Source organism: Mesoplodon bidens, assembly GCF_964165515.1.
Source record: "Mesoplodon bidens genome assembly, chromosome: 1".
Classification (NCBI taxonomy): Eukaryota; Metazoa; Chordata; class Mammalia; order Artiodactyla; family Ziphiidae; genus Mesoplodon; species Mesoplodon bidens.
This window is the reverse complement of record NC_138176.1, coordinates 57,473,136-57,489,080: the sequence shown is the minus strand read 5'-3', so window position 1 is coordinate 57,489,080 and position 15,945 is coordinate 57,473,136. Positions and strand designations below refer to the sequence as shown.

The window sequence follows — 15,945 nt, the reverse complement described above, 5'->3', positions numbered from 1 at the left end:
TCAAGGATGATTCATTCTATGCCTACTATAGAGGCAAGGCATCATTCTAAGTATCATATGTGGACGAAGTCCCCTTTAAAAAAATTTTTTTAAACACAGGACTTCCGTGCGAGGCATCTAAATCTATTGGGAAGATTAAAAATTTTAAATATAAGAAGGCAGAATTTTCCAAGTACCATATGCACAGTAGAAAATAACTGGTGGCTTCCTAAATTTTTAAGACTAAGGAATCTTTGCATTAGCTTTTGTCCCACAGATGACACATTGTGAAAAATCTTACTAAATTCAATTATATTTAACAAATTGTATTCGAAATTTTTTGGTCAATCAAAGACATATATAATCATGGTAAACATGTGAAACCTCAGTTGAAAGAAAGAAAACTGCCATTTTGAGATGCCCTTGAAGCCATATCATAAGTAGATATATAGTTTCTCAGAAACTTTTTTATACTTTGAAATGGTGTGCAAATACCCACTACACTGCCCCCTATTATATCCTTGGGTTCTCAGAAGAACGAAGGAAGTTCTCTGTGCTGAGTAATAAGCAAGGCTGAAGCACAGGATTGAAAATGGATCTAAATGACCTGGAGGACCAAGTGTGGCCCCAAAACTGGGAAGCTCATTTCAAGTAAGATCATATGCCTGAGAGGGCAACTACCCTGAACTAACAGTCAAGATAGGAGTCATGCTAAGCCTCCATTTTGTTTATTATTCAGGAAAGTAGTCCTGAACTTAACTGAGCAAAAGGACCAATAAAACACAGTCTCATCAAAAAGGTTCCACTGGGCTTCCCTGGTGGCGTAGTGGTTGAGAGTCCGCCTGCCGATGCAGGGGACATGGGTTCGTGACCCAGTCCGGGAAGATCCCACATGCCGCGGAGCGGCTGGGACCGTGAGCCATGGCCGCTGAGCCTGCACGTCTGGAGCCTGTGCTCCACAACGGGAGAGGCCACAACAGTGAGAGGCCTGCGTACTGTGCCAAAAAAAAAAAAAAAAAAAAAAAAAAAAAAAAAAAAAGGTTCCACTGATCAATGGAAAGACAGCAATCTTGAATGGTGTAAAATCATAGGAGGAGGTATAGAACATTTGATGAACCCATTAAAATATTTAGAAAATGAAAATCATGGGCCAGATCAGAATATGACTGCTAAAAGAATAAAGCATTATTTATTAAATTTACCACGTTTGTCATATTTACCACATTTTAGAACAAAAAAAGGAAGCAGTACACCAAGAAATTTAGGACAAATAAAACAATACTATTTAATGGAGTGACTACTACATATAAATAACTCATTATCCCAAGAGTGAAATTGACTGAAAAATGCCCATAGGTTCAGAAGGGTTGGGGGGAATCCTTGTTCCCTTTTGAAATTGAAACCTGGGCAAGAAATCAAGCACTGTTTCAAAACATCCTTCAGGGATGGGAACAGAATACCATCTAGGATGGACTGTGGGTATGTGACAGGAGGGCAATTCTATAGTGCTGTTATTTGTGTTGTAGCAAGTTTCAGAGGATGAGATAGTGCTAACCATTCAAGTTACAAATTAAGACAGCACTTTCCAGTTACCAAGAACACAGACTATTCAGAGGCAAAATTCTCTCTTAAAATGTCTAAGAACAGGAAATTCTGTAATAATCAGCAATTTCAAAATACTCACCCCATAATGGGGAACAGACTTATCTCTTTTGAGCTAGAGCTGCTTTAAATGAACCTTTGCCTTAGAATTCTAGGCTAACGTTGCACTTACTGTTGAATAAACATGAGCTCCGTTTGCTAGCCGGTACGTGGCGATGCGCTGTAGACACTGAACGATCCTACTGCAGGCTTTAGCTTCCCTCTGCGCCAGCCCCAGGACACGATCGTCAGCCAACATGATGTTACTTGCAATGTCAACCATCACATCACCGAGCTAGCGGGCGTGCAGGAGAGAAAAGGAAGCTCTTTAAAGCCAACGCAGGCGGCTTTACATCATCAAAATCCTAATGAGACACCAAGATGGGCCTTCAGTCTCAATTTTCACGTGAAAACCCAACGGGCATTTGACTTGCTTCTCATTAAAACATCTCCAGATAGGAAGAGCACAGTCAGTTATAACCATTTGGTAATATTTAGCTCAAAACAGTACACGTAAGTAACCATCGAACCATTGGTGAAAAGACCGACATGCAGTACTCAAACTGATGAAGGATGGAGGTGAGGAGGAGAAAGGCAATTAAATTAATCAAGGGGAGGGAAAGATGTCACGTGATTCTCAGAATAAAAAGATCTCGACTCTGTCTGGAAAATTACTTATCTTCTTTTTGCATGTTACTTAACATTATTATTAAGAAATATTTGCCACACATTGTCAATCAACTATACTTCAACTTGAAAAAAAAATTTTAATTAAAAAAAAGAAACTTACACTGGCTCCCTCATTAGTATCCTGTCATGTTCAAAACTCTAGGTACGTCCAACTATTGCAAGTTCCCCATATGCGCTGGGCCATCACACATGTCTATGCACATGTGGTTCCCTCTACCTCGCATGAGCTGCTTCTTGCTTTCCTCCCAACTCAAGGGATGGTTTAATACCCAGTGCCACGAAATAAATGGATCCTAAGAAGTGTCCACTTTTCCACCGCTTGTTTCGTTTCATTTACTCAGTTCTTTTCATTAGGTCAGTTCATAACTTACAGATGTAAACATCTGTTGGGCAATGCCAGTGGAATGTCAATTGGCCGTTGTTGATGGTGACTTGTGTGTCCCATATCAGAGAAGTGCACTGAACCGTCCAGGCTAAGGAGGCAGCCTGTTGTCAAGGGGGTTTGCTACTGAGCAAAATGTTCACAAGAGTGAGAGCCATGGCAGAAAGAACACAAGCATTCCAGAGGTAGCACTGGAGGATTTACGAACTGGTAGGTCCTCTAACCAAGAAAGAAGCATCAAAAGCCCTAAAGCCAAGCCAGAAAGCCAAGGCCATTTCAGCAGACCTTTAGATCATCCCAGAAGATCCCAGCTGAGCTTTTCAACCCTGTTCTGCCTCCAATACTCTTCCCAGAGTGTGTAACTATGACAGCTGAGAGGGGTTTGGAAAAAGGTCAGTCCTTTCCACCCATGGTTCACTTCAGGAACAAGACAAGCCTGCAGAAATCCACCAGATCCCACCCCCGGAGCCTTGGAGTAAAGCAACTGCAGTAAGAACAGGGGAAAGAACAGAACCGCAGATCCTGATGGCGAGCAGGGCAGGCACCTCCCATACCTTCCTTTATTTGTGAAATAAGGATAATAACCATCCTGTCTTTTCTGCATGTTGTAAAGATTAAGTTCCACTAATAACTGTAAGACTCCTGAAACCATGCCTGGCACATGGCAGGTACTCAAAACATAGCTCTTCTTGTTACTTTTATTGTTTTTTATTTTCATTTCAATCCCAAAGTAAGTCTATTTGAGGATGACAGGCTCTAGAAGAAGTGTTAAGAGGGGTACATTTTTAAAGTCTATATGTTCATACATATAAAGAGAAACAATGCATCCAACAAAACTGCCACTTCCTCCTCTGGAAAGCCCCACTGCCTCATCCAATTAAAATATAGTTAACTGACTTCATACTGCCCTTATCATCGTGTGTCACAATTCTGTCCTTATTTTAATTCCAGTGTAAACATCTTGGGGGCAGGGACAGCAGGACATCCTATTTATATCCATACCCTTATTCATTAGTGTAACTCTTCGGATAAAAGCCAATAGCTGTACAATATCCATTCACTCCCTGACTAAATATTCATTGAGGACCAAGGTGAACTAGACACTGTCCCAAGCAATGGAGATTCAGCAGTTAAAGAAACATAAAAGGGCTTCCCTGGTGGCACAGTGGTTGAGAATCTGCCTGCCAATGCAGGGGACATGAGTTCGGGCCCTGGTCTGGGAAGATCCCACATGCCGCAGAGCGACTGGGCCCGTGAGCCACAACTACTGAACCTGCGCGTCTGGAGCCTGTGCTCTGCAATGGGAGAGGCCGCGACAGTGAGGGGCCTGCGCACTGCAATGAGGAGCGGCCCCCACTCACCGCGGCTGGAGAGGGCCCTCGCGCAGAAACGAAGACCCAACACAGCCAAAAATAAATAAATAAATAAATAAATAAATACATAATTTTAGAAAAAAGAAACATGAAAGATCTGTTTTGGAGTTTATACCTAGTAAAGAAAGTATATAACAAGCAAGTAAATACATTTTTAAAAAGTGACTAGGTTGTGATACCTGCAATAAAGGAAATAAGCAGAGTAGTATATGATAGATAGTAATGGAATATAATTCAAAAACCCTATTCCAATAGACTCACATATTCTCAAGAGGCATTTCACCCAAACCCAAGACATTAACAAGATCAAACTCTGTAGAATCCTGAGTCTGTTCATTTGACACAATTTTTGAAAACATCAATGCCTTGGAACATATTCCCAAAAACAACAGGTATGAGGGTAAATTTCATTTTAACAGAAGCCCTTATTTCTGGAGTTATGAAGATGGGTAGTGACTCCTGAATATGTCAATCAGCCATTTATACAGCAACTGAAATAGTAACTGCCACCTCTTAATGGGAATTCAGAGTAGTTGGACTAATTTGGTTATGTTTTTATCTCTTATTCTTAACTTTTATTTCAAGTTTGTATGTGAAAATAAATAAAAAGATGATGCGGTAAGATATACCTACTGCAGTGGTCCCCAACCTTTTTAGCGCCAGGGACTGGTTTCGTGGAAGACAATTTTTCCACGGACAGGGGGTGGGGGAGAGGATGGTTCAGGCGGTCACGCAAGCCATGGGGAGCGATGTGGAGTGATGGGGAGGGATGGGGAGGGATGGGGAGCGACGGGGAGCGGCAGATGAAGCTTTGCTCACCTCCTGCTGTGCAGCCCGGTTCCTAACAGGTCTCAGACGGATACCTGTAGGCTGCCCAGGGGTTGGGGACCCCTGCTCTATAGCTATAAAAAAAGAAATGACCATTGGCTGCAAAAACTTAAAAGATAAAATACAGGAAAATACTAATTCTCCTCTGAGGCACTACTCAAATATTTCTGTAGTGTTTAAAAAATGAGCACAAGTACAACTAGTTTCATAATTTCTTTAAAAGTTTTACATGTATGGACTTTATGAAAATCCAACATGAGACCTGACTGATACATCATCTCTTCTGAAAAACTATGTTTTGATCAAAGAACTACAGCTATGGGTCACTAGATAATGCCGGTAAAGGAATTTAACATGTGTTAATAATTGTAAAGAAGAGAAATATCTCTAAGAATGTACAGAGCTAATAAGAGTGGTTGCCTTAGCTGAGAACAAGCTATTTTTCTCATTATTTCATTATAAATGGCTAAGAACTTAGGAAAGGGATTTGTTGCCAATATATTCCCTAGGGCAGGTAATCACGAAATGCTACATGCTTCTGTAGCTTGGTTACGGAAGTAGTTCTGAATCTTTCACAGTGGCAAAAAAGGGACACAGAAAGGATAACAGTGCATGAAGAATTACACTGGATTTAAAAAGTATTCCTGAAATGTGACACACAGATATAGTTTAATAACTGCAACCAGCGTTAGGAAGCACTGTCTTCTCTCTTTGACCGCATTCCCTGAAGGCCACGCCAGCCACAAAAGGGTCAGAAGGAATCATGCACCTGCTCTTCCACCTGTCACACTAAACAGTGAGGATCAAATGAAAACACTCTGAACACACTTTATCCAAGATAAAAGGATAAAAAAATGAAAATGCCACATTAATAACAATGAAATCGTTAAATGTCATCTGCTGTAAGAGACAGAGTGTTTCATGTTGTTTTCTATATTCATGTTCAGAACCCTGGGCAAAATTAGTTCAAAAATCATCCATAAATTCCATGAATTTCTGATGTTAGTTCATGAAACACACAAGATAATACATGGACTAAACTTGATATTTAATTTTAATGTAATAGAAGCATAAAATAACACTGCAGCTAGAATATTTATGTGTCTTGGAGTTAAGTACTCCTGGGTTAAGATTTCAACTATCCCGTACATGTTAAATACCCATAGCAAATTATTTAGCCTCTCCGAGACTCAGTTTGCCCATCTGTAAAATGAGACCAAGAACCCTATGAGAAGTGCCCAGAATGTCTCATTTCATAGTAAATTAAGGACAAAAAAAAAAAAAAGGCAATATCTTCATTAAGTAATTCATGCAGTTTGAGAAAAGTCAAGAGATCTAGGCCCCTCCCCACATTTATGTTTTCAAGCACAAATCAGCAGGGGGTACCCTCAGCAATTCTAAGAACCAGAGAAGCAAAAGTTACAGACACATGTATCAGCAGGGCAGTATGCTGGGCAGTTGTTTGGGGACAGCCAAGACGGAGATGGGAAGTGCAGAACTGACATGCAGTCCAAACCTGACTAAATAATAACAAGAGCAGTTGATATCATTATTTAAGTTCAAGTAGTCTTCATGCTTTTCTCCTAATTACAATCTATTATATTGAGATCATACCTATCTCAAGGTATGTTATGTTGCCGTGATTACTTTTAATAAAGGAATTGCTCTGTTGTGAAAGTCAAGTTTTAGGAGTGTATTTATGTCACTGTTAACTGGCTTCAGCATCCTGGGGGCCTGGGGACCCCACTGAACGCTTCTCAGCTTGTTTAGTTAAGTAGTCAATATTCAATGAGAGGTCTAATTGTGATGATCATCAGGACTATGGCAAAGGTGAAAGCTCTGACATCGTTGTGGTACAGAAGTAAAGAGGATGATGATGGGGAAATGGGTGGGAAGGGAAGAGGGGAAAAAGATTGGAACTAATGTCACATGGAATAAATGTTGCATTTATTCTCCATTTCTTTACAGAAAGGATTTGAGGCAGCCTAACACAATTAAAAAGATTATTTATCTTTTAATTTAAAAAGAATTAAGAGTGAGAAATACAGACTTAAGAGAGACACAGATAAGTCAAAAATACACGTCAATGCAAATACCGTACCATATCATTTATATGTGGAAACTAAAGTATGACACAAATGAACTGTGTATGAAGCAGAAACAGACTCATAGACATAGAGAACAGATTTATGGTTGCCAAGGGAGAGGGGAGGAGGGGGAGGGATGGACTGGGACTTTGGGGTTAGCAGATGCAAACTACTACATATAGAAAGGATGGACAACAGGTCCTACTGTATAGCACAGGGAACTATATTCAATATTCTGTGATAAACCATAATGGAAAAGAATATAAAAAAGAATGTCTATATGTATGTGTGTGTGTGTGTGTGTGTGTGTGTGTATAACTGAAACACAAGTTAATGCAACATTGTAAATCAACTATACTTCAATAAAAAAATTAAAAAATTACATGTCAAAGGCAGAGCTGCTGGGACTGGGGAAAAATTGATGCTTACTATGTTTCTAGTTAAGGCAATAAAGACAATTTTACAATTAACAGAAAGAAAAACATTTCCTCCAGGTAGACAAACTTGCTTTTATAAAAAAAATTCTTAGAACACGTGAAGAACACTATTCAAGAGAGGCAGAGTGTAATGGGCAACACCCTCAGCCATAAGTTCACAACAAATGGAAAAGCTGAACTTCCAAGATTCCTCCAGTTCTCCCAATGGAAGCAGATTCTGTTTTTTTCTGATTACAGAAACATTATGTGCATCTCGTTTTCTGGAAGCATGAAGGTCTATGTAATCTGGACAATTCTTATAAAAGTGAAAAATGCTAAAGGAAAAAAGTTACCTTTTAAACGCACCACTGGTCAGTCAGAAAATAAAGGCTCCACCAGAGACTAACAGCAAAACAACAGGAATCCAAGGAGCTCTGAGGGTGAACTCAGCTGATGACTGACTATGTTTTAACTTCCATGCAGGGCCTAGGCCCCGCCAACACAGGCCTAACAGGAGAAGACCACTGCGTAAGGCTGATAACCCAAAGGAGACACCTCCAGGGTCAGTGCAAACCATCATTAAATTAGCCTCAAGAAAGGAAGGGAACGGCAAGGAAACTTGAAACTTCCCTGTCTTGACCCTGGCATGAGGTGGGAGGTGAAGAAATCTCTTCCCTGACAATTTGTCAACACAAATCAACCTTCACACAGGACTGAAAGCAGAGTTCACCTTTTTTTGCGGAGCGCAGGCTCCAGATGCGCAGGCTCAGCGGCCATGGCTCACAGGCCCAGATGCTCCGCGGCGTGTGGGATCTTCCCAGACCGGGGCACGAACCTGTGTCCCCTGCATCGGCAGGTAGACTCTCAACCACTGCACCACCAGGGAAGCCCCAAAGAGAACTTTTTTTAAAAAGCAAGATAAGGATAGAAAATGAAGATCCTACCCTGGTTCTCAAAGCCTGTGCCAAAGACTTGTTGCCCAGTATCACCTGGAATTTGTAGAAATGCCAATTCTCAGACTCCCTCACAGACCTACTGAATCAGAACCTCAGGGCATGGGGCCTACCAGTCTGTGTTTAACAAACCTTCCAGGTGATCATGACACACACACACACACACACACACATTTGAGAAACCATGTGGTGGAAGGATCAAAAGGCCAGAAGCTGGGTCTTTGAAAATCTTTACAGAAAAGTCTGACAAGTAAGATGAAGGAATAAAACATTAAAAATACCGAAATGAAAAAGAAACATAACTATCAACACTGAAGTGATTATGTCTTAAAATGAATAAATGAAAGAACTTTACATTTAAAAAAATCTGTACATAAAAATGTAGTAAATTAGCATTAAGGTGCATGCCTTACTCACATATTTAAAATGAGAGCACAGGAAGGAGACGATACCATGTAACTAACTCTAATCTTCATACACTTTCTTATCTTCTGAAATGGATATACATTTATTTTCATAAGAGAAATCACTATCGTAAATATGGAACAGACACTGCCTGACAGACAACCTTCAGCTCTTTTTAAAAGACCCCAGTAAACAAATCATTTAGATCTGGCAGTTTGATTGCTTCCAGCACCCACCTAAGACAATAGAGTACCACCCTGTGTTGGCTAGATTCAATCACAGGTTATTTTAGTTATAACAAAATCCACAGCAGAATAACTTTATGGTCGTAATAGAAAAATCAATTTAATTGTTTGTCCAATTATGCTATATGCATTAAGGATACCTCGGCATAATTTTATGCAGTGGTAATTAACTTAAAATGTAGCCCTTAAGCCTCATGATTGCCTCTCAATATAGTATTAAACAGTGAAAGCAATGGCCTGCAGTCTAAGTTTCCAAGGAATCAGATATCTGTCACTGCATCATAGGTAATATTACATTTATACCTCAATTGTTCAATCCTGAATAATTTTCCTATTTCTTCTATTTATACTTAATAAGTTGCCATCATGTGTTCCCAAAGATGATTAAAATTTTACCTCCTATGTTAGCCAGTGAAAGTGACAGCAATCTCCTTCAAACTAAGTTTGTAGGTAAGTAACTAAAGCAGTCTCGTGATTTTTTTTTTTAAGGACCTCTTTCGTAATCTCTGAGATCATAATAATGTTAAATTTCCCAACCTTATAAAAAGTATAACCTAGCTTTGCAATGATTCTGCAAAATAGTTTCACCTATATTTCTCACTTGCGCACACAAACTTCGCACGTTACACAGGGCAAGTATCATCCCCCACTTTAAAAACAAAGGGTCCATGGTTAATAACTCACGAACCAGGTCCACTTCCAGTCCTCAACAAGATGCTTCCCCCTAAGAACATACTAAAGCAGCAGACCATTTTTTCCACACAGCAGCAAACATGGTGGAATGTACCGCATTGCTCTTCCTGAGTTGGGAGGTGTGCAGAAGTCCCTCACACCAAAACAGGGCAGCATGGGAATAAACATCTATTACATGATGGCAAAATCTTTCTCCAGGTCCACATTCCAAATGTCATTCCAATTACTCTAGTGACCACCTTCCATGAATGACTTCTAATCATGTGGGCAGCTAACCTGTGATTATAATCAACAAGGGAGAGCAGTATTACCACAGAAGCAGAATTCACACGGCTCCTCCCAGGGCTAGAAAAATTTACCATGCGAAGCAGGCTGTGGCCCAAAGACACAATCAAGCAAGAGAACAGTTCATCAGGAAACTGTGGTCTGAAGTTCAGATAACAACACAGAAATGCTAACTCATCGTCAAGTGGTCCGTTGACCTGAATCCCATTTACATACATGTCACTCTTTTCTTTCCTTTAACAGCTACGTCACATCAAGTAAAGTACCTAATGTACTAGGGCTGCAGTTTCAAAACTTACCACCAAAATGCAAGATATTAATAGATACTATACAAAAAAAATTCTTTGGTTAAATGATTTAAGGAAAAAGGCATATTACTTACCTTTTTGCACATTAACGAATCTGAGATTCCCACATAAAGAAATACATTAGACTTTGTTTAGTCCAGTCTTTTCCCCACAGTACTTTTGGAATACAATGACAGGGCAACACTGTACTAAGAAAGTAAATGTTATAGAGCAGAAACTTCTGGATTAGACAGCCAAGGTTCTTGGGTTCTGTTTTCAGCCCTGCACTAACCCAGCAGAAAAACCTTAGGTAAATCATTTTATTTTCTCTGGGCTTCAGTGTATGACCTAATCCAAGTTTCTTCTACCTCTAAAATTCATTTTTATGTAAGTGATTTTATCACAAGAGAAACAGTTTATATAAAGCTCTCACCTAGTTGGAAACTTAAAGTTTAAGAATATGTTAATCTGGATCTAAAAACTTATTCAAAACATTATTTGCTGCTCATTCATTCTGAAAACCGTGGTTGTCAAAGTTTTCCCTTAAAGGATATCATGTGGACAAGCATATCACAGTTTTAACGTGGCCCCTTTTCAAAGCTATTAAATTTTCATAACTTGTGTATTTTAATCATATGGAATTTTTTTTTAAGTTCCTAAAGTAGTCTTTCACTTCTCTAGGACATTCCAAAAGCAGTTAAGCAATTTAACACAAGATCTGGGAGCCTAAAGCTCTCATTAAGAAGGATGAACACCTGACAGTGTGGAGAAGAGAAATCCCAGGCAGCCGGAGAGAAGCAGCCAGGCTGACCTACAACGTGGATGCAGGACGCTGCTTTCTCACAGACTGGCTCTGACCCATCACGGTAATTTCCAAGAACTGACAGTTCACCTCTCCTCTTCCCAACAAGTCACTATAATGGAGCATAGGTTTTTCAATGACAATTTTAGAAGTTAAAAGGCATATTTAGTTCAAATACAGCAAACATAAACAGCCTTTCAAAATACAGATTCAACCCTATCACGTGACCATTTGCTGATAAGCTATATGCTACAAATCTGAACCAGAAAATACCTCTTTTGATTTTTCCTCTTTAGTAAATCTTCCGAACTTCTCTATCATTTCAGCCACAAATATAACATCCATCTTGTCAGAAAAGTTGGCTGCTTCCACAGTGTAAGCCAATAATTGTCGGGCTGTGGCCACAGCGTTGGTAAGATTGAGGGGCATCTATATTAAAAAGGCAAAGAGAAGCACTTAGCAAAATGATGGACACAATTTTGACATCTTACCTTTGCATTTCAAAACATGGCAATGAATTCAAATTTTTTATCATTTACTCACTATGACCTTCTTCAAGTGCTTTCCCAAAACTGAGAAGACTGAAATATTATTGGAAACTTACCTGAAGGAATTATTTTTAACTTGGAATGGAATATAACAGTACATAAATGGGCTGCACAATCTCTTCATGTCTACCTAGCCAAATTCTATATATACTCAATTCCAATTGCCTAGTAACACCTTTCCCGAGTATTCCAGCCAGGAAGCATCAATATCTGGTCTGGAACTCCTGCCACATGGGAGCATGAATCACTTATTTGCCTCTTATCTGTATTGCCATGCACTGCCAGTAACGTTGCCCATTTGTTTATTTATTGACTTAAACACGACTCAGCACCAGCCATTACAAAAAGGGTATATCAGGTGCAGAGGAACGTAAGAAAATGTGTAACACACAGAAAGCACCTGCCAGCCGCTTATAATCTGCTATGGTTTAAAAAAAGACACACAGAAGCAGAGATAAGAAAAAGCGTACGAATAGTACAAGTGCAACAAGGGATCACTTGTGACAAAGGATTTATAAAAGGAACTAAAGGGTAGCTTCCCAGGTGCACTTGAAGGATGGTTGGGATTTTGCCTGGAGATACAGATGATGAAGGTATTCAGGCAAAGGTACAGAGTCAGGTCGTAACTGGAAAGGAAGAGTGATGCCAGAGATGCCCTTCTCTGGTTGAGAAGGACAGGTCTGATCCCAAAGACACAGTCCACTGAAGTATAAACACCAAATCCTATGCTTTACTAGTATTAAAAAAAAATCTTATGTATTTGGTGTGAGTACCACGTTTTATTAGCACCCTCGGCCGATCTGAAGACTTTCCAGTTACCTGATTGAACATATAAAGAACTCTAGTGACATCATTTGCATACTGGCAGCGAGAATAATCATCATCCGCCCAAAAGCCACCTCGATCACATCTGCGCCAGGCCTTTCTCTCATCCTGGGCGTTTCCGGGATAGATACCACCGCTGTGGGTATTCCGAGTACACTGAAGATGTGCGGTAATGCCTGCCAGCGTTCTGGGCCACCTAGAGAGACGAAGACAAAATGGCCTAAGGGAACCTACACTGACACTAGTAACAGCAAAGGAAAATCAAGGTCTAGAACATGTCCCACAGAATCAGAGAAAAATCAAGAAGAAACAAAATTCCTTTAATAATAAGGACCAAAAAAATTTTTTTTAAGTTAAAATGGACTAAACCGTTTTAAGCTATCAGCCAAGTGTATTTTATTACCCTAACAGAATATTTTCCTAAAATATTCTACGTATAAACAGACAGGGAAATTGTATCTTACCCAGTAGAAAAGAAAAATGGTACACCAAATGGTCCTGGGTTTCTTTTTAATTACTGTTACTATATTGTTGGCTTATATAACCATTAGTTACATAAGGTCAGAATCTTATCCAATATAAATAGAATTTGCCCTTTCACAGAAGGAGAGTTAGTATATGTGTAGAAAAGAGCTACCATAGCAGGCCCAAGACTGCTCTCCTTAGAAAGGCCTGCTTGCAATGCTGGCCCTTCGGTGGCACCTAGGAACTTGGGGCTTGGAGTGTTCCCATAAACAGTTAACTGGTAAGGGTGATTCACTGTACCTAGACTGTCTGGACAAGCAATATGGTGTATGCTGAGCACCTGCTTTCTTCCTGGGGGTCTGAAATTTTGGTATCAGGTAGGCAGAGGATGCCTATATGACCAGCTCCCAACAAGAACTTTGGGTGCTGTGTCTCCAGTGGGCTTCCCTGGGCAGAAACACTATACCGAGGCTGCCGTCTTTTCAAGGCTTGAGGAGTAGTGAGCTCTGTGTGACCTTCCTGGGAGGCAGAGATAATCAAGAACCTTACACGTGGATCTCTCCAGAACCCACCTGTGTCTTTTTCCCTTATTATCCAGCTATGTATATTACTGTATCACTATATCTTAGGTGTCACTACAGCTATACGCTGAATCCCATAAGTCCTTTTAGCAAACTTCTGCACTTGGCTGGGATGGCGGGGGGTGGGTCTTGAAGACGTCCAATACATACAACCGAATTTATCTGGGTGAAGCCCAGATAAATTGTACAGTCACTGTGCAAGTGAAGTGACTACACTGACCTGCTGGTATGGATCAGCACTAACTGGATTGAGAGAAATCTTTGTTATTTGAGCTCTATTTCTCCAAAACTGGGAATGAAAATAACATATTTAATAAAAGTTATAGCTGACTCATAACATATGAACTGCTAAATTATAATATCAGCCACACCAAAATAGAATGCATTATGAAAAACTATATAAAAGATCAAGCAAGACTAAACTAAATCTTATTAATGCAGTGGAAGTTGTAACCGTATAATATCTTACAGAATGTCAAAAGATAAATAATTCATTAATCAGTTAAATGATTAGACTCTACTTCTATTTTTAAAAATGGAAAAGACTCCAAAACTATGAGTAAAAACAGAAAATCCACCATAAGCAGAAAACATACTATGACTATTTAATGAAGATGTTGAATTTAACAAAATTAACAAATGTTATATATTGCACTTTAAAGTATACTTTAAATATTTAAATATTATAGATTAACAGTTAATCCACATAAAAAACTTATCCATTGGCAATAATAAATTATGATTTCCACACATTCATGTCAAGGAGAATTTTAAAAGGGGGAGGGGGAGGAGGAAGAAAGACAATTTTAAAAAAATCAATGAAGAAGTAGCTGAGGTAAAGATGTTATTGCTTCTTAACCTTTGACTTGAAAGATTAACACCAAAGGGTTTTTTTCTTATCCTTAAAAACCAGACTTACAGCCACAAGGCAGCAATATCACCAATCATAAGACAGCTATAAACTGGGTATTCAACAATCTTTATGCTGCTTTACAGAGCTACATATTTCCCTTCATTTATATTAACTATATAACTCACTACTAAAATTCTAAACATAAAGAACTTTAGGTAAATGACATATTTAAAGATAATGTTTTAAAGCAACTTTGAAAGTAAGGAGAGTCTAAGGTAAAAGTTGTTAGCTCTCACAAATTCTAAACTTTCTACTAAAAAACCAGCAAACAAATCACAGTATTTAACCCATTCTGATCATCTTAACAGAGTCCAACACTAGTGGCTCCCCAGCTTTCAGACCACCCAACAGCCTTCCTTTCTCAAAGTCCCTCTTGCTTAATTGCCAGAAGAACCAAAGGGGAGGAATAATGGTTATGTGTTTCTGCTAATTACGATGCCTACTTAACTGCCTATGGTTAAAAGTCAATTAGCACCACAAAACCTTCCAAAGGTCATCCAAAAAAGCCCTTAAAAAAACCAGGAAATGCTATTAGCACACTATTTTAGTAGAATTTCCAAACTGTTTCCTAAAGTAGTGGTTCTTAACTTTTACAACAAAACCACCTGATAAAATGAACACTTCTGGCTCAACCTTCAGAGACTCATAAATCAATAGATCTGAGATAAAGTTCAGGCACCTGTTTTTACTTTTAATCTCCATAAATGATTCTGAAATCACTTATGGGTAGTCCTTAGATATATAAGGATATATATGTGAATACACATACATTTCTCAAATTTTCTTTCTGAGGATAGGAGACTGATCACATATGCCTATGCCTTTGAGAATAAAAAGATGAGGGGCCAGTCAGCCCTCTCCAGCACTCTCCATGTCACTGACCTGAAATCGCCTTTATTGTTTACCACCCTCTCGGGAGGACAGTACTGTGCAGAGCTTTCTAAGACCACAATATCGACGGTTCTTGTATTGTTCCCACGTTTGGACTGGACATGGCAGCCCCAATTTCCAGTCGATCCAGCCTGGATATTAGAAATGGTTAGGGCACTGCATGAAGAAAGAGTTTAAAGAGAGAGAAAATATGGTTAGGTAAGAAGGAAGACAACATGTGCTTCAATCATTCTTTGAGCAAACATGAATGTATGCTGTAGGCCAAGCGCTTGCTTGCTAGATTAAAAATAATAATAATAATAATAAATAACCCCTCCATTTACATACTTCAGCAGCAGGTCAAGACAGGCAGGTAAAGGGAGACCTAAAATACTACGGTAAAAGCTATAGCAGAAGAATGAATGGAGTGGCACTGAGACTTCTCCCTCCAAGAAAAGGGAGGGCAGGCCACCACAGGGAGCAGAAACCAAGGGCCAAGGCAGAAACATCATGGCACTTCCTTCAGCAAAACTAAAGGAGACTCAATTTCTATTTTGTATGAAAGTTCATTTGTAACCTTTTTTTTTTTTTAGATTACACATACAAACAATAAAAACAGAAATAGACCCACAGACATAGAAAACAAACTTATGGTTGCCAAAGGGGAAAGGGGGGAG

General features: G+C 39.3%; 1 protein-coding gene across 4 annotated transcripts in view; it reads right to left on the bottom strand.

Moving 5' to 3' along the window:
- The window catches only part of ADGRA3 (adhesion G protein-coupled receptor A3), a 118,394-nt gene that overhangs the window by 34,756 nt on the left and 67,693 nt on the right, over positions 1-15,945 (bottom strand). For all 4 annotated transcript variants that reach the window (XM_081225377.1, XM_081225378.1, XM_081225380.1 and 1 more), the window contains 4 exons: positions 15,281-15,445; positions 12,434-12,635; positions 11,340-11,495; positions 1,754-1,915 (listed from right to left, as the gene is read on the bottom strand). In XM_081225377.1, coding sequence (XP_081081503.1) covers positions 1,754-1,915; positions 11,340-11,495; positions 12,434-12,635; positions 15,281-15,445 — 685 coding nt within the window. The remainder of the gene's footprint in view (positions 1-1,753; positions 1,916-11,339; positions 11,496-12,433; positions 12,636-15,280; positions 15,446-15,945) is intronic.